The sequence below is a fragment of the Cervus canadensis genome, chromosome 2, assembly GCF_019320065.1.
Source record: "Cervus canadensis isolate Bull #8, Minnesota chromosome 2, ASM1932006v1, whole genome shotgun sequence".
NCBI classification, from domain to species: domain Eukaryota; kingdom Metazoa; phylum Chordata; class Mammalia; order Artiodactyla; family Cervidae; genus Cervus; species Cervus canadensis.
Genome location: NC_057387.1, coordinates 50,830,062 through 50,857,560, shown reverse-complemented (window position 1 = coordinate 50,857,560; position 27,499 = coordinate 50,830,062). Strand labels below are relative to the sequence as shown.

The 27,499-nt window shown below is 33.3% G+C and overlaps 1 protein-coding gene across 3 annotated transcripts in view; it reads left to right on the top strand.

Moving 5' to 3' along the window:
* The window catches only part of ZNF326 (zinc finger protein 326), a 34,595-nt gene that overhangs the window by 5,682 nt on the left and 1,414 nt on the right, over window positions 1-27,499 (top strand). The window contains exons 3-11 of one of the 3 annotated variants that reach the window (XM_043460711.1): window positions 4,545-4,580; window positions 4,677-4,788; window positions 6,876-7,281; window positions 9,645-9,843; window positions 15,586-15,697; window positions 17,489-17,636; window positions 18,750-18,849; window positions 22,599-22,729; window positions 23,750-23,845. In XM_043460711.1, coding sequence (XP_043316646.1) covers window positions 4,545-4,580; window positions 4,677-4,788; window positions 6,876-7,281; window positions 9,645-9,843; window positions 15,586-15,697; window positions 17,489-17,636; window positions 18,750-18,849; window positions 22,599-22,729; window positions 23,750-23,845 — 1,340 coding nt within the window. Of the gene's footprint in view, window positions 1-4,544; window positions 4,635-4,676; window positions 4,789-6,875; window positions 7,282-9,644; window positions 9,844-15,585; window positions 15,698-17,488; window positions 17,637-18,749; window positions 18,850-22,598; window positions 22,730-23,749; window positions 23,846-27,499 lie in introns of those variants that run through there. The other 2 variants (XM_043460712.1, XM_043460713.1) reach the window with 2 other exon arrangements.

Genomic DNA, 27,499 nt, shown 5'->3' with positions numbered 1-27,499 from the left:
GAGGGTGTGAGCAACACAGATACAGAGGAAGAGCATTCCAGGCAGAGGGAACAGTAGGTGCAAAAATGGGTGTGTACCTGTTGTACTCTAGGAATGGCAAGGGACCTAGTATGGCTAGAGTGGAGTGAATAAGGGGAGATCACAGATGATGAAATTAAGTGGAAATAAATCAAGTTAAGAGGTAATGGGAAGGATTTCTTAACTTTGTCTCTATTGACATTTTGGACTAGATAATTCTTTGTTGTGGGAGAATGTCCTATGCATTGTAGAATGTTTTAGGAGCATTCTTGGTCTCTTATCATTTGATACAAGCAGCACCCATTACTCATTTTGGTGACAACCAACAGTGTTTTCATTGTTTGACCCCCTCTGGGGTTCAAAATTGCCCATGGTTAAGAACCACTGATTAGGGTCTTACAGATTATCTAAAGGTTTGTTTACTTGGAGTAAGTTGGGAAGCCATTGGAAGGTAATGGGCATTGAACATAATTTAACTTACACCTTAACAGAATTCTTCTAGCTATTTTCTTGAGAATGAACAGAAAGGTTGCAGAAATGAAAACAGGAAAATCAGCTGGGGGGCTGTTGCAGTAATGTAGGTGAGATATGCTAGTGGTCTGTACCGTGATGATAGTAGTGTGGAGGTGATAAAAAGTGGTCTCATTCACGACTTAGTGTTACACAACTTGTTAATTACTTTGATCATGTCAGTTGTTTTTTGTACTACTCCACACCTCTTGTGAGTTAATTATAAGTGAACTTAGCATTTGTTGAGCTTATCATTTATGAAAAGTGAAAGTGAAAGTCGCTCAGTCGTGTCTGACTCTTTGCAACCCCATGGACTGTAGTCCATGGAATTCTCCAGGCCAGAATACTGGAGTGGGTAGTCTTTCCCTCCTCCAGGGGATCTTCCCAACCCAGGGATTGATTCCAGGTCTACTGCATTGCGATTCTTTACCAGCTGAGCCAGAAGGGTGTAATCAAATCAGTAGAGTAGATTTGATTTAAAATATGTCAGATTAATTTTGAGTGAATAGCTTTCTTATTTAATGTATATTTTATTCAGGGGTAATAAATATGGAATGCTAAATATGTCAGATATATAACAGTGATTCACAATTTTTAAAGGTTATATATAATATAGTTATTATAAAATACTGGCAGTATTTCTTGTGTTGTACAGTATATCCGTGTTCTCACTTACTATTAACAGTAAAGATATGTTATAGTCTTAATAACTTTATTTTTAGTGATTTTTAAATTCATTCAGTAACCTGGAAGAATATAGTTTATATGTAAGTGGTCATGGTCATCTTATAGACTCTATCCCTATAATCAACACTGATCATATGTAGTATATATAAAGACTTTCACTCTTTTCCTTTTTAACTAACTGAATAGTGACAGTACTGTGAACAGTAAACCAAGAGACACGGCTGTGTAAAGATAGCTCTGTTAACCCTTGTGTGCTCTCTAGGCCTGGGCAAAGGTGAGTGTTCAGTAAATGTTAGTAATTTATGACTTCGTAGTGAAGTAAAAATATACAGAATCAAAACCTCAAAGATTTAGTATCCAGAGGCAGCCTCTGCTGATTGAAAATAGAAATTAGCAGAAATAGCAGTTTAAGTTTTTCTGTTTTGCATACCTAACTGAACCTAACTCTGAAATTACTTTTTAATACTTTTTAGAGGAAAGCTTTTTATTTTGAAGTCTTCATCTTAATGTCAAAATTGTCCTCTGTTTGAGAGATATGAGCAACTTATATTGTATACTTATCAACTTTAAAGACAAATGACTTTTATTAGTCTGGAACTGTGTTATCTGATGTGGTGGACACTAGTAGACACTAACCATGTATGACTGTTGAGTAATTTCAGTGTGGATAATCTGAATTGAGGTGTGCTGTCTTAATATGAACTTGATTTGAAATCTTAATATAGACAAAAAACATTCAGAATATCTCATTAGTACTTTTTGTATATTGGTAAACTTTTTGTCATTAAAATTCATTGGTATGTGTTGTACTTTGAATGGATCTTTTTATGATGTGTAATCCTGTAATATCAGGTATTAGTTATTTGAAAAATACTGGTTTATAGAGTTGTTCAGATTTTTCAAATATTGGCAGATTTTATTGTAGAAATTAAAAAAATCATATATTCAGTAATACCAGTATCAATTTCATCAGAAAAGCTTTTAAGTATTGGGAAACTGTCAAGCTCAAGTTTTAAATTGTAATTTTCACATGAGTGCTTGAATTTTATCTTTGGCAACAAATACTATCACCTGTTTTCTTTCAAGTGACAGTTTCACTTCATTCATTTTTGAAAGAGTGTCTGCCAGATGCTCAAGTCTGAAAGCCATAGTTTTTGAATGTCAGTCTTTCCTTTTAGTAAAAACAGTATTCCTTGTAAAAAATGGCTGTCAGTGGCTTTTCCTAAAGAGAACTATGGCACTTAATGAAACTTTATGCAGTGATATGCAGCAAAATTGCTTTATGTATACTTTCCATTTTACTATCCAGAATATCATAAACTATACACAAAGGTCGTGATTTAATAAAATTGCTAATTTTTACTTCTTCATCAAGGACATTCTTTAAGTGAAGATTATGTTATTATTTTTATTATCTTTTATATTTTATTCTTTTACTGCAGGTGTGCAATACAGCTGTCAATACTAGTGTGGTCTGGTGTCACTGTCTTGATTTGTGCTATAGCACAAACCGTTTTACCCACCAATGGTTTCGCATCTTCAATGCAAAAAAATTTTCATCACTGTGTAAAAGGCAAATAATGTTTTAGTATCAATAATGTTTATAAAAATAGTTTGACCTTGTGGATCCCCTGAAAGGGGCCTGGCAACTTTTAGTGGTCAACAGGCTATTGAAACCTGCAAGCCTGGGGTACATAAAAAATTAGTGAAAAAGAGACCCTGATCACAAGACTAGCGTACATTTAAAGTGAGGTCACAGGACTTTCCTGGAGGTCCAGTGGTTTAAGACTACACACACCTACCTAGGGTGCATGGATTTGATCCCTGGTTGTGGAGCTAAGATCCCGCATGCCGCGTGGTGCAGTAAAAAAAAAAAAGATTAAAAAAATGAGGCCACAGATAGCAGGATACTGTATAAGGCAGAGTATCATAAACACCATGTGAAAATGACAGACTTTTGTAGATATTCAAAAGAAAGAGATGATAATCAATTGAGGCAACATCAGTAAGGTGTTCTTAAAAGGGTTAGTATTTGAAATGGACTTTAAAAAATTAAAGAATTTAAATAAGCTACTATTTGGGCAGTAGAGAGAGCCTTTCTTGTAGAAGCAATAGTGCGAAGCTAAAGGGGTGGATATTTATAAGACTTTGGGAAAATCATTTCATCTTTTTGGTTCCACAGTCTATCAAATGAAAAGGTTAAATTTGATCATTTAGGTTGCTTTCAGGTTTAAAATCGCAAGATTTTGTTGTTAGGACTAGAAGTATTTATGTAATTATAGTTAAAATTTAGTGTTTTTTTAAAAAATAAATGTAGTTGCTTTGTGTATACTCTTAGTACATAAAACTTAGGATGATAAATGAAGACTTTTAAAGGACTTTATAGGAAACACATTGTAAACGGTTTTAAAATTTTTTCAATTTTATAATCATAGTAAATTCATTTTATTACCTTTTTTGTTGTATTTGTTTTTCATGTCAGGTGGAGATGTAGGTGGAATTATAGGAATTGTAATAAAATATACTTTGTGCTTTGATTATAATTTTTTTAGTGTTTACATTGCTAGAATTCACATTCATTCCCTTTATTCAAAGTATTTGAGGATTTAAATATTTTTAATATTTAAATTTATATGTTGAGTGATTATTTATATGCAGAGTACCACATAATGGCCCCACTCTGATTTAACTTTTTAAAAATATCTATTTCAATTACTGTATGAACTAATTTCAATTGGGCAGATTTAAAATGAGGCTGTCTCTGAATTTTTAGATGTTTTGAGAGGAGTTAGATGCAGAAAACAATACTATGAAAATTTTTTTCCTTTGGACGTTATTAAATACCTTATTTTCTTGAGAATAAGAATTATTATGTACCATTGTAGCACCTGACATAGGAACCTATGGTAGTATCCTAGTCACATAAATATTGGCTAAATTGAAGATAATTTTAATATAGAGCTTTTTAGTTGATAGTTTTTTTTTAAAATCAGGTTTTATTGGCAAATCTGATTTTTCAATAGATTATATGACATAGGACCCTATGGTAGTACCCTTGTGTAAATATTGGCTAAATTGAAGATAATTTTAATGTAGAACTTTGTAGTTGATAGTTTTTTTTTTTTTTTAAATTAGGTTTCATTAGCAGATCTGGTTTTCCAGTAGATTATAATCTGTGTGGTTTTTCCTTCAGTGTCTAGTGTGAATTTAGCTAAAATGTTAGCAATGAATTATCATTTCAAGTGATTGACATGAATATCTTGTGTTTTATACAGAGATTCCTGAAGAGATGGTATTTTACTGACCTTTTGTTATTGACTATCTTTTAGGAATGGATCGTGATTATGGCCCTGGATCTTACGGAGGTCTGACATTCAAGGATATTTATCTAAAAATTCTTCTTTTGAGTGCCAGTAAAGGTGAGCATCATTTAATTTTTTTTCTTTTTAAACTCTTTATAGGGATGGATCGTGACTATGGCCATGGATCCTATGGGGGTCAAAGATCCATGGACTCCTACCTAAACCAGTCATATGGCATGGACAATCACAGTGGTGGTGGTGGGGGTAGCAGGTAAATTGCTTCATCACTTGGCCAAATAAGTAGATGACTATAAGATTCTAGATAATTTAAGTATTCTCTAGGCATGTTATGATACTTAAACTATATTTGGAACTGAATAATCACCTTAAATGTTTAAAGGTGTTAATGGTTATAAAAACTATCTCAACATCATTGGCAGACATTACTTTAGGAAAACCTCAGGAAAACCATTATTTCATTATACTAGAGTAAGATTTTCTGTCTTTAGCAGTGATTTTTTTTAACTCCTTGTCAGTCAAAATGCCCTAAACAAATGATATAAAAATATTATTGGAAATATTATTTATGAAGCTTTTTCTTATATTTTTTCAAAAATGTATTTACTAATGTGGAATGCTTTATAGAGTAGCAAAGCAGTCTTGGACTAGAATGAAGTTAACCGAACCTGTCTAGCAACACTCAATTTGTAAGAAACATTTAAGATAGTTATTCTTTTAATTTTAGTTTTAAAGTGAATTACAGGAGCATATTGTAATAATAAAAATATTCTTTAAATCATGTTTAGGTTATTTATTGGCAGGTTCTACTTATGCCAGAAACACTTGTGGTCTAGACTAGGAGCTTTATATTAAAGCTATGAATGAGTACAATATCTTTGTTTATTTTAATGCAGTACAGTTTTGATTGTACTTAATGTTTTATTGTTGATGCCGTGTAAAGCTTAAACCTAGCTGAACTGCTGTAGACTTTAGGGTTGACCACATTTTAGGCCAAGGAGGCACAGAGAGAGATTCCTACTAAATATTGATATAAGTAAAACTAGTTAGGAAACTTTTTGAAAGTATTGTCCTTCATAAAGTGAAGGATCTGGTTTCCTTAAGGATGGATTGAATGATGCTTACTTTCCTTTTTTCTGCTTAAGTGTGCCATTATGGTTTATAGTAGAGAAAAATCAGGAAAATAGATACAACAATTTGCTTATGTGATAGATGTTTTGAAAAATGTAGTTGAAAAGAGGAATGATTTTTATATGGTTACTAGGATTCTGAAGTAAAGTGCCTTCTATTTAGTGATCGATAAATAATTGAAGTAACGTAACACGTTTAAATATTTTACCTTATCAGTTGCTGCCCTGTTACATTGTAAATGTAATGTGTGTGATCTATGTAGATGTTATAATTTATCTCATGTAATTGTGGGCCTTTATAAAACTATGTTGTAAGATAAGCAACTTTTGTAATCCATGCTTTGGTGAGAAGTATGATTTGTTTCTTCTGTTCACTCTATTAAAACCTTGAGGAGACTGTGTGCTCCCTTTTTTAGAGTAGCTTTATGTGATAATTTCATGTGATAGTAGGGAATAATTTTTCAAATAATTGAAGACATTATAAAATGTATTCTTTCTAATCTGCCTTGAAAATTCATATGCAAAGGGTATATATTGGTGGTCTTTTATGTTCTGTTTAATGTGCTTATTCTTCTAGATTTGTAGATTTATTAGTATACAAGTAAAAAGTGACTAAGAATTGATTATTAACATTAACCAAAGTTTAGCAGGTTGTCAAATTTTATAACCAGATAATCCTCCCAATTTTGACTGCTGTAGACATAATGAAGCAGTTTTGTCATATAGATTATTGGGGGTGCGAAAGGATCTCTTCTGTGTCACAAGTAGCCTACAGCTTTGTAGTCTTCAATTTGTGTCCCTATTGAAAGCCAAAATGTTGTAAATATTTTGTATTTTACTATTAGAGATGGGTTCAAAGAAAGTTTGAGTAGTCTGTGAACTTTAACAAATGACTTTTTCCAAGACTAGGGCTGGGCTTAAATAATGACAGACAAATCTTTTCTGATAAAATAGAAAGCTGCCAAAAAGCAGATATTTAAGCTAAGGTTACTTAACTCAATTCATATCTAAACACTGACTCAGATAGCTTTCTATCTGGTCTCATGTTGAACTGCCCAGCCCTAATCAAGTGTGAATAAAAGTAGAACTGCAAACCAGTATGGTATAAATGAATTTTAGTTGATAAATGTCATCTGATAATTTGTCTTTTGAATTGTCTAACATTAGTAAGCTTACTTTTGTTTTTTCCCTCACTGTGCAACTCTTCCAGGTTTGGACCTTATGAGTCTTACGACTCCAGGTCTTCTCTGGGTGGGCGAGATCTGTACAGATCTGGCTATGGTTTTAATGAACCCGAACAAAGCCGCTTCGGAGGTAGTTATGGTGGTCGATTTGAGAGCTCCTACCGGAATAGCCTTGACTCTTTCGGAGGTAGAAACCAGGGCGGGTCTAGCTGGGAAGCACCTTACTCCCGTTCAAAATTGAGGCCTGGGTTTATGGAGGACAGAGGAAGAGAGAATTACTCTTCCTACAGCAGTTTTTCTTCACCCCATATGAAGCCTGCACCTGTAGGCTCTCGGGGGAGAGGAACGCCTGCTTATCCTGAAAGTACGTTTGGAAGCAGAAACTATGATGCTTTTGGAGGACCATCAACAGGCAGAGGCCGAGGCCGAGGAGTAAGTACAACAGAATCTTTTCAGATTCTTTTCACTAGTCACTCTTTTAAACCCTTTCAAGACCATGGTTTTCAACTAGAATAAACACTGTTCATCCCAGTGTATTTTGAAGCAAAAGCTGAGTCATAAGCATAATTTTTAGGTTGCCTGTAAAAGTTTTCCCAGTACCTCAGAAAATACATGGCAGTGTGAGATGACTGTTCATATAGTTTTGCTAAATCTCCCTTTATTAAAAAGGTGAGGATATTAGGTTTGGTCTAAAAGGGGTTAAAAGGAGTTGCATTTTTCCTTGTAAACACTAGCAGTTTTGCTAGTGGGACAGTTCTTGGATTATTTTAAAGGTAATGAACCCTTTTGGAGTTTCTGAGTAGGTTAAAGGTGCAATGTATGATAAAACGTATATACTTTGCTGCTAAACTCCAGCACATAGAATTTCTTCAAAGCTTCATATTTCACATTAAACACAAGAGAGACTAACAGTTGGTGATAGCTGAGGGTACTTTAGCTGTGTTTACATGGTGAAGAAGTTGATACGTATAGTAGACTGTAGATGATTTGTGGTCAGTATAATTTTGCTAACTCACTCTCTTACAGTATGTTCTATTGCTGGGTGTTCTGTCTTACCTCTGTCACTAGTTCTACTATTGAGAAATAATTTCCTCCCTATAGAAACATGTCTATGGCTCCTTCCCAGGAAGTAATATTTTGTAAATTACTGCTTAAATGAATAAATATGCTAGTCTTCAAATATTTAATTTCAGGATATATAGTATAAAGATTATGCCTTTACATTCTTAGGTAATTTGACTGACAAGAAATTTTACCTAGGAAGTGTACACAGATTGTGGAGTTATTATGTAGTTTGATTTTATAAAGAATATTGTATTTTTGCCACCATGTAAGAATTGTTTGTTTTTTTTTTGAAGTCAGTTGCTCTTAATATTCTCTTTGCAGAGGAAGGTGCTTCTGATAAAAAAATGTAGTAGGGCACATGTTTTTGACTGCTCATTAATCTTTGGTACATCAGCATAGTTTGTCATACTTGTGTAGAAATTTTGCATTTATAACAGTTACTCTTTACTTATGTAAAATGCATTGCACCTTTAATGGATAATTAATAAAGATTTTTCTGATGTGACTAAATCACCTGGAAACAATTTATTCAAGGTTAGATAGGTATTCCTAAGCATAGTATACAAATGTAAGCAACAAGTATGTTGCTGTTCTACCATGCTTTATGGTTGTAGATTAATTGAAAATAGTTGGGATAACAGGCTTTGGATTTTGAAATTGAAAATCTGTTCCAGTTTGAAAATTTGGGAAACTCTTAATGTTTTCCATGCTGTATGTTACTTTAGGCAAATGATTTTTTTCCTCAGAGAGACTTCAAATACCAATTTTGTTTCATGATAGAAAAAGAGGTATTCCTGTACTTTGTTTCCACCATTCTAGTCGAAGTGGACTTTTCTTTCTTTCTTCCTGTTAATGAAACAGATGAACCAATAGGTCTTTCCTTTTTAATCTTCACTTGTACAATTCCCATTGGATTCTTCTCTTCAGATTACTCCTCAATCTTTATCTTCTAAAAGTGAGGTTAGTAGGATAAATTTGTATGAACATGTGGCTTCTTGGTGTAGTGGGTTTTGTTAACGACGAGAAGAGAGGACACAAAGAGTCGTTTGGTTGCATGACTCTTCGTCTGCAAACTTTTGCTTCTTGGGCTTCTGGGTGAGAACATGTTTCTCTAGGTAAGAATGTGAATGGAACGTCAGATGCAATTCTTTATCTGAAGTGTGTCTTGGAAGTTGATGCATGGTTATGCTTTAACTCTCCTATTTCATACTAATGTTCCATCTCGCCTTCTCATCCCTTTTTCAACAGGGAGAAATCCTAAATCATTTCTGGATCTTTTTTAACTTCAAACTTCAGATATGGTCTTCTTTGTGTATCTTAGTTTTAAGCCAGGTTTTAGTAAAGTAAAGATTTCTTTTAAGGTCTTTTCATGGGAAAACATCGATTAGGAACTCTGAAGAGGAGTTGTCAGAGAGTTGTACAAGTGGTAATATTCTGACAGGCACATAACGTTGTTTATAATCTCAAGTAATTTTGAATCAGAAGACTCAAACAATAGGAAATATCCATATTTGTTCTTCTGGAAATAAAAATACTGATTCACTGGATTTGAGTTCCTGTAATAATTTACAGAGTTTTTCAGTGTATTTAGAGTGGACTTGTAAAATTTAGTTACATTCTGAGGAATTTTCAGGTGAAAAATTCTAGATAGATAAAATGTAATTTATATATGAATTCATACTTTTTCTTTGGATATTGTGCTAATATTTTTTGATTTCACAAATTTGCAGCATATGAGTGATTTTGGAAGCATTCATAGACCTGGAATTGTTGTTGACTATCAAAACAAACCCACCAATGTGACAGTTGCTGCTGCAAGAGGAATAAAGAGAAAAATGATGCAACCATTTAATAAGCCTGGTGGAACCTTTATCAAGAAACCCAAGCTAGCAAAACCTGTGGAGAAGATGAGCCTCAGCAAATCACCCAGTAAGTTGGAAAACATAATTGCTGTGGTTCAAGGCAGTTTACATTATTTTTTTAACTCAGTGCATTTAAATAATTTTTTAATGTTTATGTAGACAAATTGTATAATAATTACAGTTGTAGAAATTAGATCTGCAGTTGCCCTAATCAGTCATTGATATCAAAATTACCAAAAGATATTTATAAATTCACATACCCTGATTCACCCGTTTTCCCTTAATCTTGATTTAGGGTGGAACCAGAACATCTATATTTTTACAAATATCTTACACATTATTTTGATTTGGATTCCTTTCTTGGGTGTTATATTTATTGTTGGATAATTATTGAGGAAGTGGTATGTTACATTACATAGAATCTCCTGCATGAGGTCAAAGGCAAGAAATTTTTTATCGTCCTTGGTGCCAGGAAAAGCTATGTATTCTAGAAAATTAATTTGCCTTTTGTCTTCTGGACGTTATTCTTAGAGATAATCATACTTCCATTTTTACATTGTTAAAAATTAAGAGCCAGTCTGAAAGTGAAATTAAGAAAACAGTTCATGGTAGCATCAATAATTAAATACTCAGGAATAAATTTAACAAAAGAATAAAAATCTTATACTTTGAAAACTATAAAACATTGTTAAAAGAAATTAAAGAAGATCTAAATAAATGGGATACTAAATAAATGTTCACATATCAGAAGACTTAATGTTAAGATGGTAATACTCCCCAGACTGCTCTACTGATTTGGCCCAATCCCTGTCAGAATGTCACCTGACTTATTTGCAAAAATTTGACAAGTTGATTCAAAAATTAATAGGGAATTGCAAGGAACCTACAATAGCCAAACAATCCTAAAAAAAAGAAGGAAACAGAAAGACTACTGCTTCATGATTTCAAAACTGCAAAGCCACAGTAATCAAGACAGAGTGGTACCGGCACACGGACAGACATGTAGATCAGTGGAATAGAGTTGAGAGTCCAGAGAGAAACTCATAAATCTATGGTAAAATGTTTTTTTTTTAGCCAGGATGTCAAAATTATTTAGTGAGGAGAGAATAGTCTTTTCCACAAACACTGCTGGAACAACTGGATAGCCACATGCACAAACTAACATACAGCAACTAAATGCAAGGGCTAGAACTATAAAACTCTCAGAAGACAACAAGAGTAAGTCTTCATGACTTTGGATTTGGCAGGAAATTCATCTGACACTAAAAGAGCAACCAAATGAAAAACAGGTAAATTGGACTTTGGGCTTCCCTGGTGGCTCAGCTAAAGAATCCGCCTGCCAGTGCAGGAGACGCAGGTTTGATCCCTAGGTCAGGAAGATCCCCTGGAGAAGAAAAATGGCAACCCATTCCAGTATTCTTGCCTAGGAAATTCCGTGAACAAAGGAGCCCGATGGCAATAGTCCAGAGTTGCAAAAGAGTTGGACACAACTTAGTGACCAAACAACAGTGAAACTGGATTTTATCAAAATTTAAAACTTTTGTGCTTCAGAGGACACATTAAAAAAGTGAAAAGATAGCTCACAGAGAAGGAGAGAACATTTGCAAATTATACCTCTAAGAGACTTGTATCTAGAATATATAGAATTTTTTAATTCAATAAAAAGACAAATAGCCCATTTGAAAAAAGCATCTGAACAGACATTTTTTCCCCCAAAAGATATACAGATAGCCAATAAGCCCATGAAAAAGTGGTCAACAGTTAGCAGGGAAATAAAATCAAGACCTTGTGAGATTGATCACTTTTACTTATCTGAATGAATAGAATCGAAAAGATAATAACAGGTCCTAGCAAGGATGTGGAGAAATCTTCATATACCATTGGTGGGAATGTAAAATGGTCCAGGCACTTTTGAAAACAGTTCCTCAAATGATTAAACAAATTACCACATGATCCAGTAGTTGCACTCTTAGGTATGTATCAAGAAATATGAAAACATGTCTACACAAAAATTTATGTACAGATACACATAACATCATTATTCATAGTAGCCAGAGGTATAAACAACCCAAATGCTCATCAGTGGATGAATGGTTAAACGAAATGTGGTTCGTCCATAGAGCAGAATATTTTCCAGCCTTAAGATGAACCACCGTTACATGGTACAACTTTAATGAACCTTGAAAAGGTTAATAAAATGGAAGAAACTAGTCACAAAAGTCCACATATATGATTCTTTTCATTTGAAAGTCTAGAATACAGAAATCTATAGGGTTAGAAAGTAGATTAGTGGTTGCTTTGGGCTGTGGGGGTGTATAGGGAGTAATAAATAACAGGATACCAGATTTCTTTGTGAGGTGATGAAAATGTTCTAGAGTTGATTAAGGTGATGTTTGCGCATATCTGAATGTTCTGAAGAGCATTGGATTACATACTTCAAAAGGGTGAATCATATGATATGTGAATTATGTCTTAATAAATCTTAAACATTTCAGCCGGATTATTGTTACATTCTCTGTTACTGTATTTTATTTAACTTTGTAATATATCTCTAAATGAAATCAAGTGCATTTGATCAAAATAGATTGTCAAGAATATACATAAATAAAAGGTAAGGAAATGTCTTTTTCAGCATTCTTTGTGAAAACATTATAGCAAATATGATACAACAGATACTATACCTATTTTTGACTGTACACTGAATTATGTTTTGTTTTTTATATTTATTTTATATTTGCCTTGATGATTGAAAAATATTTTATCTTTCCAAATTAGGTGACATTACAAGGGATTAAAAATTTCTCTCTTTAGAATTAATGTTGGATTACCTATTATTGTTGGGACTGGGCAAGGTGAAGATCATAGTAATGAATGAATATTTCAAATTTTTGTGATCTAATTTTTAAAAATCTTTGCATCCAGTTTAAAAAATAAGATACATTAATTGTTAAGATGAATTTATTACTTCCTTTGATGTTGGAGGTACTAAACAAGTCATGATAGCCTTCAAATAATTATTTAAGAAAGAGGGTAGAAGGGAAGAAGCAAGGAGGCCTAGATAAGTCCTACTTTAAAACAGGTTTTTTATATATTTTTGGATACTGACAGTATATTTGTTTTGTTCTTTGAATTTCATTTCTATTTAAATCGCCTCAGGATGAATACATGTATCCAACTTGACAAAAGGATTGTACCAATTGCTAGTAAACTAGCACTTAACTGCATGCTTATTGCACACTAGGCAGCGGTGTGTTAAAGGGCATAACAGGCATTGTTTATGCAATTCTCACGTCAGCCTGCCCAGGTGCAGGTGGCGTACCAGACCCTCTGCAGCTGAAAAAGCAGGAACAGAACATAAATTTGCTGCCTGGGTCAAACAGCTGGCAAAGCCAGGGTTTATTCAGGGCAACTCTTACTCTGGAGACCCTTCAGGTAAAGCTCCATGTGATTGTAATGGAAAATTACTTTGTATTACTTTGTATTATATTATCCTTATTTAAAACAACTTTTTAAAAATAATTACATTACAGACATTATAATATATCTTATCAAAAATATGATATTTGAAATTGCAAATATTGGATTTTTTCCTCAAAATTATGAATTATAATCCAAAACTCAGTAACACTTTAAATAGTATTTTTAAATCTACTTTCCTGCCATGCTTTGCATTGGACATCTATATTATTTAGTAAAAAATAGCAATATTCTGAAATTCTAGAAACCTGATTATAGAGTATGTGTTAGTAGGAATAAGTTTTATACTGTTACTTGGTGGATTGTTGTTTACTGAATTGTGTACTCTAAATATTACTAGAATAGGCAATTCAGTTGATCTTGGGATAGATTTTTGCAGGTTTAGTTAAATAATACAAAGTTTGATATAGATACTTATTTGTCACTAAAGCAGATATATGTGACTTAACTTTTTTTTTCTTTTTAACAAAACTTGAGAGTAGTGTAGTATTTAAGAATGAAACCAAAATTCTGTAGTCAAGTCAGGCTTTCACTGTCAGGCATGAGGTGGGCATTCTGAACAATAACCGCTGAGTATTCAGGAATAAGAAATCTTGCTATGCTATAATATATAGACTGTATGATTTGTTGAAATGCAGTAGGAAAGGAATCATATTCAGTCATTTGGATAGAGGTATAGTGTATATCAGCTTTAGCTGATTACTGATTCCTTTTACTGATTTTCAGTAAAAGGAAAATGAAATTGCTTCTAGTTTAAGGTCATATGCGACCAATTTTTTCCATAGAGTGAGGGTTTCATGGAAACTGAAAGAGGATATTGAAAATGGTTAATAAAATAGGAATGTATGTTTAACCTCTTATAAAATGATGAAGGATAATCTAGATATTGTATTTTAAGGTATTGATTTTATACGGTTTTGAAACATCCTGCTGTATGCATAGCAGATACTTAATATTTGTTTATTGTTAAGTTCATGAATCCCCAGGTGTTCATGATTTTGTATGAGATATTTTGCCGAAGGTAATCCAAAAGGATAAACAGTGTATAAAAGGAAAAGTTTGAGGACAGATGAGTTTTTTAAGTCTAAAATTAACTATATTATAAGAAAGAACCTTTTTTTTTAAATACAATGAAATATCACTTCCTATCACACGTGAAATTGATGGTCTTAAAAAAAAAAGAAAATAACAAGTGATGACTATGTGGGGAAATTAGAACCCTTATACATTACTATGAGAATGTAAAATGGTGTGGCTGTTGTGGGGAACAGTTTGGTGGTTCCTCTAATGATTATACGTAGACTGACCATTTGAACCAACAATTCCATTTCTAGATATGTACTTCAAAGAACTGAAAAGAAGTATTCAAACAAAAACTTGGATACCAAATGTTCATAGCAGCATTATTCACAGTTGTCAAAAGTTGAAACAATCCAGACGTTCATCAGTAGATGAATGAGTGAAAAGGCAATGTGATGTATTTGCACAGTGAAATATTATTGAGCTTTAAAAAGGAAGGAGGTACTAATACATGGTACAACACATGGAAGAGCCTTGAAAACATTATGCTAAACAAAAGAAGCCAGACAAAAAAGGCCACATACTGTATCCTTCTATATGCGATATCCAGGATGTTAAAATCTGTAGAGACAGAAAGCAGATTAGTAGTTTTGCCAGGTGCTTTAGTGACTTCTCTTTGGAGTGATTAAAAAGTTCTGGAGCTAAATAGTGGTGATGGTTGCATGATCTTGTGATAAACTTAATGTCACTAAATTGTACACTTTGAAATGGTTAAACTAGTACATTTTGTGTATTCACATTAAGACATGTTTTGAGAAAAAGAGGAAGAACCTGCTTTTAGAGTTTATTTATTTTAAGAATTTTTTTTTTTAAGAATTTTTAAGAGAGCTTTATAATAAATGAGTTTTTGCATCCAAGGCGCTCTTTCTAGTGCACATTATTTTTCCACTTTCATGCAAGGTTGGGTTATTTGTCAAATGTTTCCCAAGGTGTGATAATTCAAAGTTATTTTAGGTAATATGGATATTATTGCTTAAAATGAGGATAAGAAAAAATGAGTGGATCTAGAGAAAAATAATGTAGCAAATAATAAACATAGGTGAGAAGTAAATAGACAAAATTTATGGTGATGGTATTCATGTGAATGAAGTTTCAGAAATACTGAGTAATCTCAAACTCTGATTTTTCTGGTGAGTTCAGTTTAGATAATGATCACCAAATAAATCATCTGTCTGTAGTTTATGAATTGGGGACTGGAAAAGGAGAATGGAGAAGTGATTTTTAGTTTTAACTTTTTTGTCTAATCCTCTAGCAAAAACTGATCCTAAAAATGAAGAAGAAGAAAAGCGGCGAATTGAAGCTCGGCGAGAGAAACAAAGACGCAGAAGAGAAAAAAACAGTGAGAAGTACGGAGATGGATACAGGTTTGTGCTTAGTAGAGTCAGAAAATTGGACTCATTAAGAAACTGTTTCCAGGATTTGAGGGTGGGAAAATTGAGTAAAGATGGCCAAAAGGCACAAACTTCCATTATATGATAAATAAGTTCTGGGGATATATTGTACAGATGATGACTGTTGTTAATAATACTGTATTGTATATTTGCGATTGCTAAGAGAGTAGATCTTCAAGGTTCTCATCACAAGAAAAAAATTAGAACTAGTGAGGTGCTGGACATTAACTGAACTCATCGTGCTCATCGTTTCATAATATATACATACATCAAATAATTATGTTGTACATCTTAAACTTATACAATGTTATATTTTTAAAAAGATTTTATAAATAAAATTTTAAAAAAGATTGTATTTTAAAAAAAACTACTGTTGGTATTTTAACCTGGTATTACAGTTACTCTACAGTTATGTAGAGTTAGCCTATGTTTGATACCTGTCTCAAGGATATTGACAGATATATTCAGTTTGCTACTGTTCATCTCTTGCATAACTGTTTGCTCTTCAAGGTCTAAAAGAATGCTTTATCATTGTCCTTGAGACTTTCAAGCCACTGACAATCACTCTATATAGATTTTACAACTAGAATTCCTGGTTTTTCTATGTGCACAAGCAATAATCTATCTGACCAAAAGAGATTGTGATGTTTCATTAATTTTATGATACAGACTGATTTCAGAAATGGAATCAGGAAAAATATGTCTTAGAATCAATACAATACTATGTTTAAGCATCAAATAAAACAAAAAAAATACCTAAACATGTTTGCTAGAAAAGGCAGATAAATTAATTGGGATGTGAAAAAATTCCTGAGAGTCAAATGAAAAGGATTGATCAAAGATATATAGGAATGATTTTGATTTTTTGATATTTATAGTCATCCCTTGATATGCACAGTGAATTGGTTCTAGGATCACCACCCCCTCTACCCAGCCTCCACATCCCCAACCATTTGGAAGACCAAAATAAGAGGATGGTCTGTGAGAGTTCTCACCTTGTTAAGATTAGAAAACTAAGGCCCAGGGAATTTAAGTTGCCTAAAGTCACTTAGGTGTGATAAACCCAGCAGTAGATTTCAGATTCTATACTCTTACTCAGGAAAATAAATATAATAGTGCTGTAAGAAATTAGTTGGAAAATGAAGACTCAAGATAAAGAAACCCATTAGGAGACTATTGTCATAATTTGAAGAAAAGGAAGTAACAAGGATACATGAGGTAAGAATAATTAAATTCATTCTGGAGTGACTCTTGAGCTTTTCAATGAGTGCTTATGTCCAGTTCAGGCCTGTTAGACATCTGAAGTGATTTTTGATCATCTAAGAGCTCTAATAGAGTGAATTATGGTTTTCTGGTGTCCTACCTACCTTTGTTTCTACTTCAGTGATTTGGAAGCTTGAAGATAGAAGAGTGTAATGTTAGTGGAACTTTGGAACTTGATACTGCTTGAAGTTTGCTTTGGCTTTCTGATCTAGACTTGAAGTGGATAGTTAGGGTTAGATGAAATAGATCCACTGATTCTGTTTTTCATGCTCAGTAGCTCCAGTGTGGTCCAGAAATAACAATTAGTATGATGACAGTGTTGTCCAGACAGGTACTTAAATGCTATTTCTTTCCTGACTTGAGCTAAGTTTAAATCAACCATTACTTGGAAGAGAGGAAATCATTTATGCTGGTAAAATTGATTTCATGGTGTAGTCTTATGAATGCTTTCTAAGTAAATAAGGTAATATTTAAAGAAAAAAATTTTTTTTCCCTTTACAGAATGGCATTCACATGTTCATTTTGTAAATTTCGAACATTTGAAGAAAAAGATATTGAACTTCATCTGGAAAGTCCTTCACACCAGGAAACATTAGATCATATTCAAAAACAAACCAAATTTGATAAAGTAGTTATGGAGTTTTTGCATGTAAGTAGTTATTTTTGGAGAGGCACTTGATCAGACATTTGAATTTCTTATATTTTCATCATTAGTCATATTTCTCCTGTTTTATGTTTCTAAGAATTTAATTTACTGTTCGCTTAAAAAAAGTTGTCTTAAAATTAGCTTAGAAGTAGATGTGAATTCCTCTTTCATAGATTGTAGATTTGTGATTTGAGAGTATGTTTTACATTTTTTACAGAAGTTTCTGATAGATGTGTCAGGAAAATCCCTTTAACAGCTGTTTATTGATATCAAATCAGCTATCATCTATTAACAGTCTTCCATGTACCTGGTGGTGTGCTGGGTAATTTTCTTCATATTTCATTTCAACCTTATACCAATTTGTCTTTATCCTAAAAGATAGTGCTCAGAGCAGTTTAGTGACTTTCAATAAATGGAAGTCTGAATTGAATTCAGAGCCAGAGAGCCTGATGTTTGTTTAGCGTCCTTTATCAGAATGTGGTCACCAGTTCAGTAGTTTTTCTTGAATACTTAAGAGTAGGTGCTATGCAGGCACAGCACCTGAAGACACTGAAGACACAGACATTCCCTTTGGTGAACTAACAGTAATTGTAAATCACACACACACACAGATGACACTATCAAGTAGAGAGCCCTGAGTGATAGTTTGGGCCAGGACTGGAGCTGGACTGCTAACTGTACTTGCAATTAATTTGGGCAAAAGAGATGGAATTGTTAGAAGGTTAGAAGTACAGAGATCCTGTATCCTCTGTATCCTTGGAGAGTTGTGTACCTTAATTAAATTTCTTTCTGTAATTTTGTTTAACTGGTTCCTGTCATTTAGGACTTAAGTATTCACTTGCTCTGAGATCTCTTGCCTATTCCAGCTGTCTTTGATCTCTCTCTCTCTCTAATATATGCCTAAAATATTAATACATCTTGAAAAGTAAATACTTTTTTTAGTTTCCTGGTACTTCATTATAGTCTTTTCAATTAGATTATAAGCTCCTTGAAAACATTTACCAGTTCTTATATAACAGGTACTATTATTTTTCATAGGCCAAGCATGGTGCAAGCATGGGCCTATACTACGTAATCACTAAAAAATTTTTGGATCCTTTCTATTTTGTTTTCTAGGAATGTATGGTAAATAAATTTAAGAAAACATCTATTCGTAAGCAACAGACAAATAATCAAACAGAGGCGGTCAAAATAGTAGAAAAGGATGTTATGGAAGGTAAGTTAACAAATTGATTTAGAAATTTGCATATATATTTTATATACCATAAACTATGTCAGTGTAAATGATGTCCGTTAGAGTGATACAGTACGTAGTCATGTATGGTAGGCCTGAGTGGGTTATCAGAAATGAACTTCTTTGATTTCTGTTCTCATGCTTACAAGTTTATCACTACCTTCTCTTACGTCTTTAGCTTCATTTCCTTCATAGAGGAAGTATCAGCTTTGCCTCTACTGGAAGATACAGTCATCCCTAGGTATCTGAGAGAGAGAGGTTTCAGGACCTGCTTGAGGTATCAGAATATGCAGATACTCAAGGCCCATAGCTGGTTTTCCACTATGTGTAGATGGAGAAGCCATGGATACAGAGGGCTGCCTGTACTTCTGTATGTCATGTATCTCTCTTATTCCTTCTCATCTCCTTAAAGACTTCTGCTCAAATTGTGAATTCTTCTCTTCTGTTTTTCAATCTTTCTTGGTCTTTTGATTCTGTCTCTGAAGCCTATACACTTACTTAAACAAACAAACAAATTAAAAAAGACCTAAAGAAAAAGAATAGAAAAACATAGACACTAACTCCTCTAGAACCTGCTTTTCTTTTTAGACACCCTCACTTCTCTAAGCATAGTCCACACTGGTTTCTGTTTCTTCAGTCTCACTTACTGCTTTACCCACAGTGGACAAGTTTCTGCCATCATTAGCGTACTGGAGCTGCCATGATGGAGGATACCAACGCCAACTGCAGTTTTATTCAGCAGCATTTCCCACTGATAACTCTGTTATTTATGAATCTGTTTCCTCCATTGGTTTCTGTGATGCTCACTGCCTCTCTTTACTCCCTTGTCGTTTTTCCTCTTTGTGCTTTTCTTTCTCTGCTAAGCTTTTAGAAGTTGATATTTTTCAGTATTCTGTCAGTCCCATTAACTTCTCTCTTTATATTTCTTCCTGATGAATTAATTTATATACAGGATTTAAATCAACATCTATATGTTGATTACTTACAGATCTATATCTTCAGCACAGGTCTCTCTTCTGAACTCCAGTCTCCTACATCTAACTGCTTACTGACATCTCTCTTTAGCAGTCTCACAAATTGAACATACTAAAAAAATTTATCCTTCCCTTGAGCATCCCCTACCCCATGAAGAAAACAAGACAAAACATAACAGGTATCTTCTTCATTTATCTTGGAAAGTGGCCCCATCAATGCCAGAACTGTGAAGTTAATGTTAGTACTTACATTTGCTTTATGTAAATGTATGTAGACATACTACTATGTCTGTAGTATTTTGTTCTGTTGATTCTATCTTTTGAATATGTACCAAGTCTGTTTTCTTTACGTCTTTTTTAAATACTGAATTTGTTAAAATCTTTATGTGTTCTATTTTTCTAACTAGTGTCCTTCCTTTCAGTCTTATCTCTTATTCTACTATGTGATTTTATTACTTGAAGAATTCAAGTAATAAAGTGGCTTCTGCATCCTCCACAGAATAAAGTTCAAATTCCTAGGCATGGCATACAAAGCTCTTCATGATCTTGGCCCTGTTTTTTTTCCCTTTTGTTCCTTCTTTAGTCTGTGCCCCAGCCATATTGAATTACTTGTAGCTCCCAGAAAGTGTCATTTTCTCTTAGATCTTTCCTTTGCATAGACAGCTGTCTCTCTGGGTCTGACAGAGGTTGGTTCTAGGACCTTCCTGCAGATACCAAAATCTGTGATGCTCAAGTCCCTTATATAAAATGGGTGTAGTATTTGCATATAAACCATGCATGTCTTCTTATATACTTAATTTTTTGGATATTTTCTTCAATTTTATTTTAAATTTATTTATTTTGGATTGGAGAGTAATTACAGTATTGTGTTGTTTCTGCCATATTTCTTATGTCATCTCTAGATTACTTATGATACTTAATGTAAATAATTGTCAGGGTGGAGTTTTGATTTTTTGGAACTTTTTAGAAGTTTTTTTTTTTTTTTTAGTATTTTCTGTCCATGGTTGGTTGAATCTGCAGACCTGGAACCAGCAGATACAGACGATCACTGTATAGTACCTTACAGTATTACTTCAGGAATGAAATGTGAAAGATCATGCAGATCTTTTTATTTAGTTGAAGCTGCATGTTATCTATTGTTTTCTTAATCAAATGTCATGATAAATTCAATTGCCGAAGGAAGAGCCAAATCAGTTTTTCTCAACATAAAAAAATACATGATTCTTTGAAAATGATATAATTCTAAGGAAACTGGTGTGTTAGTTTTTCATATGCAGCATTTAAAGAAAATTCCTGTGAACATACATGTAACTTACTAATTTAACATATTTACTAAAGTCCTATTATGTGGCTGGCACTGTTCCAAGGAACCAGAGATACAGTGATAAGCCTGGGAGCCAAAGCTGTTTTTTTTTTTTTCTATTAAGTTGTGTAGAAATCAACAAATAAAATAGGTTTTAGAAACATATAAAGTAGCCTTCACTTGTAATAACCCTCAATCACCATTTTTAAGATCTAACATATATTTGTGGCCTTTATGAATCCAATTTTGACTTATTTTTCCCATTTCTACCCACCCACATTCATAAGCATGAAAATTCTTATTTTACTACAGAATCAACATTTTTATGTTATATTTTTGGGGGTTGAACTTAACAGGCCTCAGAACATCATTGTATAAGATGAGTAGGAAATATAATGTAGTTATACTTTATAATTTTAATCTTTTATCCACATAGTTTTTTAACTTTTTTAAATTATAAAAGTATAATACACATTTACAGGAGACTTGTAAAATACAGAGCAAAATTATTCATAGTTCCACTATATATTACAATTATTTTTCTTAAGTAGATAAATTAAGATTTTTTGGTTGCTGTTTCAATATTAAGCTCTCAAATATTAATAGAATGAGTAGGTAGAAAATCAGAATGATATAGTAGACTTGAAAAGCCCAATGAACCAATTAAACGTAATTAAGATTTATGCAACTTTCACATAACAGCAGGACACAAATTCTTTTCAAGTTCCCGTAGACTGTAAACCAGGAGACATTGAAAACATATTCAAGGATATAAAACAAGGTGTAAAAATGTCATGGTCTAAAGGTATTGAAATCCTAGTCCGTTCTCCTATCACTGTGGAGTTATATTAGAATCACTGTGGAGGTATGTTAGAAATCAATATCAAAAGACGCTTGAAAACTAACCCACATATTTTAAAGTGCAATGTGACATTTACCAAGAGAGATCCTCGACTTAGCTATTGAAAGCCTCAGTAAAGTTCACAGACTGAAAAAACACAGGTGATGATTGTAGAGAAGAAAGCATTTAAATGAGAAATTAATGTCAAAATGAGAGAATATCAAAGATACTTTAAAAACCTCATGTATTTAGAAATTAAATGTCCACTTTTAATTGATGTGTGTATCTAAGCAGCCATAACAAGGAAAATATTTGTAACAAAAACGAAGAGAGAATTTATCAGGTTTTGTTGCATGCATTCTGAAGCTGCTCAGTGCAACTAAATACCATGTGGAATCTTGAATAAAGTATGAAAACAAATAATTATCCGTATTGTTTTTAATCTGTGTTTGCAGATTTATGAGATTCGGTAGAAGAACTCAACCTATATACTCTGATCAGTTTTTTTGGAAGAAGGAGTATAAATCATAATGGAAATGAAACAGTGAAAACTTATTTGTCAGAAGTATATGAATCATTGCTTTTCTTATTAATAGTTGCATTTCTTTTGTAGGTGTTACTGCAGATGATCACATGATGAAAGTAGAGACTGTTCACTGCAGTGCTTGCAGTGTGTATATCCCTGCTTTACATAGTTCAGTTCAGCAGCACTTAAAATCTCCTGATCATATCAAAGGAAAGCAGGTCAGTTTTAATCTACCTTAATGAAGTCATTGAATTATTTATTTAATCCCTTATTGCCTTTTAAGGGCTATTGTTTCACACCTACCTACTTGTGTACAATCCAATTAATCTCATGAGTGACTTACTATAAAGATGCTTAGAGAGTCAATGTAGTATTGTGGGCTCCAGAGCAAGACTTCTGTGAATCCTGGTTTAGTACATACATATGTTAAGCAAGTAATAAACTTTTCTTTGTCTGAGTTTCCTTATCTATAAAATAAGGATGGATACATCTTATGTGATTGATTAAGGATTAGTTTAATTAAAATGTAAAAGGCATCTGAAGTAGTACGTGGCACATAGTATATATTCACAAAATCATAGCTGTTATTGAACTGCTGTTTTTATTGTTAACATTTTTTAAAGGTGGTGCAAAATTGTTTTATGTGTGTTTGTGTATTTTAAAACAAAAAAGAAAGACTTGTTTTTTGATGACTGGGAAAAAGAAAAAGCCAGTTACTTTCTATTGTTACATTTTTAGTAGAATTTACTCAGAAATTCTAGGAAACTTACTCTTTTCTTCTTGATTAGTGTTATTTTGCTCCTGTGTTGGTTAGTTCAAATTTATTTCAAATAAAAATATTTATTTTGTGAGAAATTTATTTGAAAAGCAAATTTAAAAATTCAAGTATTAAAGACTTAAGTTTGATAGCATGAAAATTAATAGTTGGAGTAGCTGGGGCTGGGGAAGGTAGCTTCCGAATAGATAGGAGAGAAAGCAACTGTTTAGTAGACCTAGACTTAAAAAGTATTTAGTGACTGGGTGTTTTTTGTTGAAGTTCACTGGCTTTTTGAATCTTCATTGTTTTAATTCATAGATCATTTGGATTATAATCACAATAGCTTTTGTTGTTCTATAGCTTTACTTGACAGAAATTAAATCATTTAATTCTAAGAATTTGAGCATGCAGTCATTTTAATTAAGGAAAATTTTTTCATGGCATCGTTTGCAAGTGTCTCAGTGTGTTCTGTTTTTCATAGGCTTATAAGGAACAAATAAAAAGAGAGAGTGTCTTGACTGCTACAAGCATTTTAAATAATCCAATAGTGAAAGCACGATACGAACGTTTTATTAAGGTAAGACTTTAGAGCAAAAACTGGGTTATATTGTAATGTTGTAACAGTTAAATATAGCATGGTAACTCTTTGTGATATTTAATATAGTACAAAATTAGGAGAATTTTACTTGATATCGTATATACAGGTAAAATGTCTGTTTTCCTAATTATTGGGATTTGTTGGGGGAGGGAGCAAGACGCCATTCCTTTCTCTTTCCCTTTCTAGCTCTAGGTCATTTGAGAGATACTCAAGAGTCTTGATAGAAGACCCAAATGTCAGCTTTATCTTGATTTTTTTTAAAAAGGGGGACTTGGATGATATGCCTTAGATAGTTATTGTGGACTTTCTAGTATTTCAGTCCTAGTATTTCACTTACCTCTCTCCAGCTTCTGTGACCGCTTCAGCTGGATAGCAGTAGGATTCACCTAGTCGACCCCATGAGCAGACTAGAACAGACTAGAATGCACCCTTTATGTTGCTTAGAAGACAAAAAAAAGGGTCTTGATGCCCAAGTGAATCCCTTCTGTCCCCTCTTTTGGGTGTTCCTAGTGAAGGGGAATTCCAAAGAGGAATGACCTATCCAATTGGTATTTCTTCTTCTGAGCATACCAATTGGATAAGCCATTCCTGGATAACACTTGGAGGGGAAGCAGGAAGTTCAGATATTTTGCTTTAGAAACAAAGCTCCTGCTCATAGTGTAACAAGACCAGAAGAAAGGAGGTTTGCTTCTGTTAGGAAACTCAGAGGTGAACAATTAGGTAGGTATACCTGGCCTACTGCTTCTCAGGATTTTTACCATATATTATTCCAGTGATCCTTCTTTACATATTATTCCTCAACCAGATGACTTCCAAGCTGAATAAATCTCAGTTCTTTCTGCTTGTTCTAGAAGGCCCTATTTTCTGATTATTCTATTTGGCACCGTTTACTGCACTCTTGACACCATTTTTAAAAGGTGAATACAGCCCTAATTTGAAATCATATTTTGTTGGAGATATGGTGTCAAAAAGATTAAAGCATCATAGCTAAATTAGGAAAGATTAGATTTTTATTATCCTTGCTATATCATAAACTTGAGAGGTTAATTGTTTCTAATGATGTATGAAGGTAATTTGTAATGAGAAAAGAATACAAAGTAGAATTTCTGTGTAAGGTTTTCAAGCTACACTTTAGAGTCACTTCATGGAATGGGAGATGTTGGAATATCTTGCCTCATGTGCATACTGTGAAGAAAGTACCTTAACTGAGAATCTTCTAGAACCTTGTTACTCCATGCAATCCAAGGATCAGCAGCATTGAAATCACTCTGGCAGCTCTTTAGACATGTAGAATATCAATTCATACCCAGGCCTATTGAATAAGAATCTTCATTTTAAAAAAAGGTCATAGTTGATTTATATGCATGTTAAAATTCAAGAAGCATTGGTGTCTCATTACTTGGAGATGCTCTTTGTCTGGCTTTTTTGTCCAGCAGTCCTGTCTGCTCTGTTTCTTGCTGTTCTAGAGTCCACAGAAAACTTCTGCTCATAATCAGCTCTGGTCATGGCTTTAAAACACTTCCATCTTTAAGTGCTTAGAATGACAAAATGCCTTTTAAAATCTTTGTCCTGTGAAATAATCAGTTCATCAGTTTCTCCCAGGTCTCCACTTACATATGTTGTTCTGCCTTCACTCTGGCCTGGACACTCACAGTCAGCCCTTACAGCAGTGCAGTGCTGCCATTCTAAAACTCTTAATTTTTTCTACTGCTTACTAGTTCTCAACTCTGCCATTTATGGTTAGCTTTACTGTCTTTCCTGCTAAAAATATCATGGAATTGTGCCAGTACTATGTTTGCCAGATTTCACTGCAGTTCACAATAGTTTTAGTTGCTATCAATCAATGTAATGTGCTTCTTGTAGTGATTGTTTCAAACTTTTCACTCTTCACATATCCAGATTTTATTCTTACTCCCTTCACTTACATATTCTTATCTCTTCTCTCACTCTAGGGAGATTGAAGACCACTGGATATGAACTCTAACTTTTCTCCTTTCTACTTCAGAATCATGTATTTATTTCATTGTTATATGTGAAGGAAAATACTCTTTTTTTTTGCTTCATCTCTGTTCTTGTTTCATCAGTTATCTCCTTATTTTCATCTGATTTTTTTCCCATTTATTATCTTACTTTTTCCCAAAGAGACATGTTTATGAGTTCCTTAAACTGAAGGAACTCATTCATTCCTAAAAATGACTGAACTTTTCCTAGACTTCAGCCCTTCTTATCTCTTCTCTTACCATCATACTTGAAAAGGTAGCTTACCCTGCATTGTGCTCTTTACTTCCTATATATTATTCACTCTTTAATCTAGTGTGTCCCGATAGGAGGTATATGATTAGAATCCCCTGTGAAGTTAAAATCAATTAAAAGCTACCCAGGCCCCTTATAAGACCTTCTGAATTAGGGCTTCTCAGACTTTTCTGATAAAGATCTCTCTAAATGCTTCTTAAATATGCAGATTACCAAATTTCTTTCCTGGACACCTGATTCAAGAAGTTTAGGTCTGAAATTATTTCATTTGTGCTTTTAGCAAGAGCTTCAGTACTTGATTAAATCGATATCTCGGAGTATGGGGTCTGGGCCAGTGTGTTTTGAGAGCTTAAGAGGGAATTGTGAAGATTCATTTATGGGCAGTCATAGCTATCCAACTTCCATTTACATTATACTTTTGAAACTCTTCTTTCTAAGATTACCAGTGACTTAATTTTCAAATAAAAATTTGTAACATTTTATTGTTTGTTATTTTAAACATACAGAAGTTAAGGGGATAGTACAATAAATCCCTCAGGTACCTTTCCTCAGCTTTAATTATTATCAGCTTTGGTGAACTTTTTCGGTTGTTTTCTACTGTTACTTATTTGCATCATATAACACTGTTGATCTGTTAATTCATTCTTGAAACTTTGTTTTGCTAGATGATATTCTATAATCCTAGGTTTCTGCATTGAGTATTCCTTTTCTAACTTCTGTCCCCAGGTACAGGCTTTTTCAGTAGGCTTTATTCTCAGCCATTTTTTTTTCTCATTCCTTCAGCTCTGCCCTGAGCTATCCTTTTTAAGACCTGGTTTCACTATTCACTCTGTGCAAGCAATTCACAAATCTAAATATCTTACTTTGAAGTCTTTCCTCTTCTGAGTTGCAAATTTATAGTTGCCCTTTAAATATTTAGACATCTTAAATTCAGATTATATATAGTATATACCTGCTTCTTTTCCCCATCTTAATTTACCCATTCTGCCAATGGTGTCACTTTTACCCTTTCGTTTCCTGGGCTGTTAGAGTAGCACAGTACTAATATTTTTTCTCTTGCTATAGCCACTCAACCTGCGTCTTCCTACCTAGTGTATCTTAAAGTGTAGCACCAGTCTTATACTTCCCTGTTTTAATGACCTTCATTGCCTCTTTATTTCTTACATTATTAATATAGCCTTCTGATAAATGTCAATTTATGAGACATACTAAAGTTGTGACTGTTTAGTGAATTACACATTCATCTTTTTTAAAGTAAAACTAAGGCATGATACTTAATTTGTTTCTGATTTTTATTTGAGTTTTCAAACGTACTGATTTTCATTTGAGTTTTTTAAAGAGAACTTGCAACAGTAGTGCATTGAATACTGATACAATTAA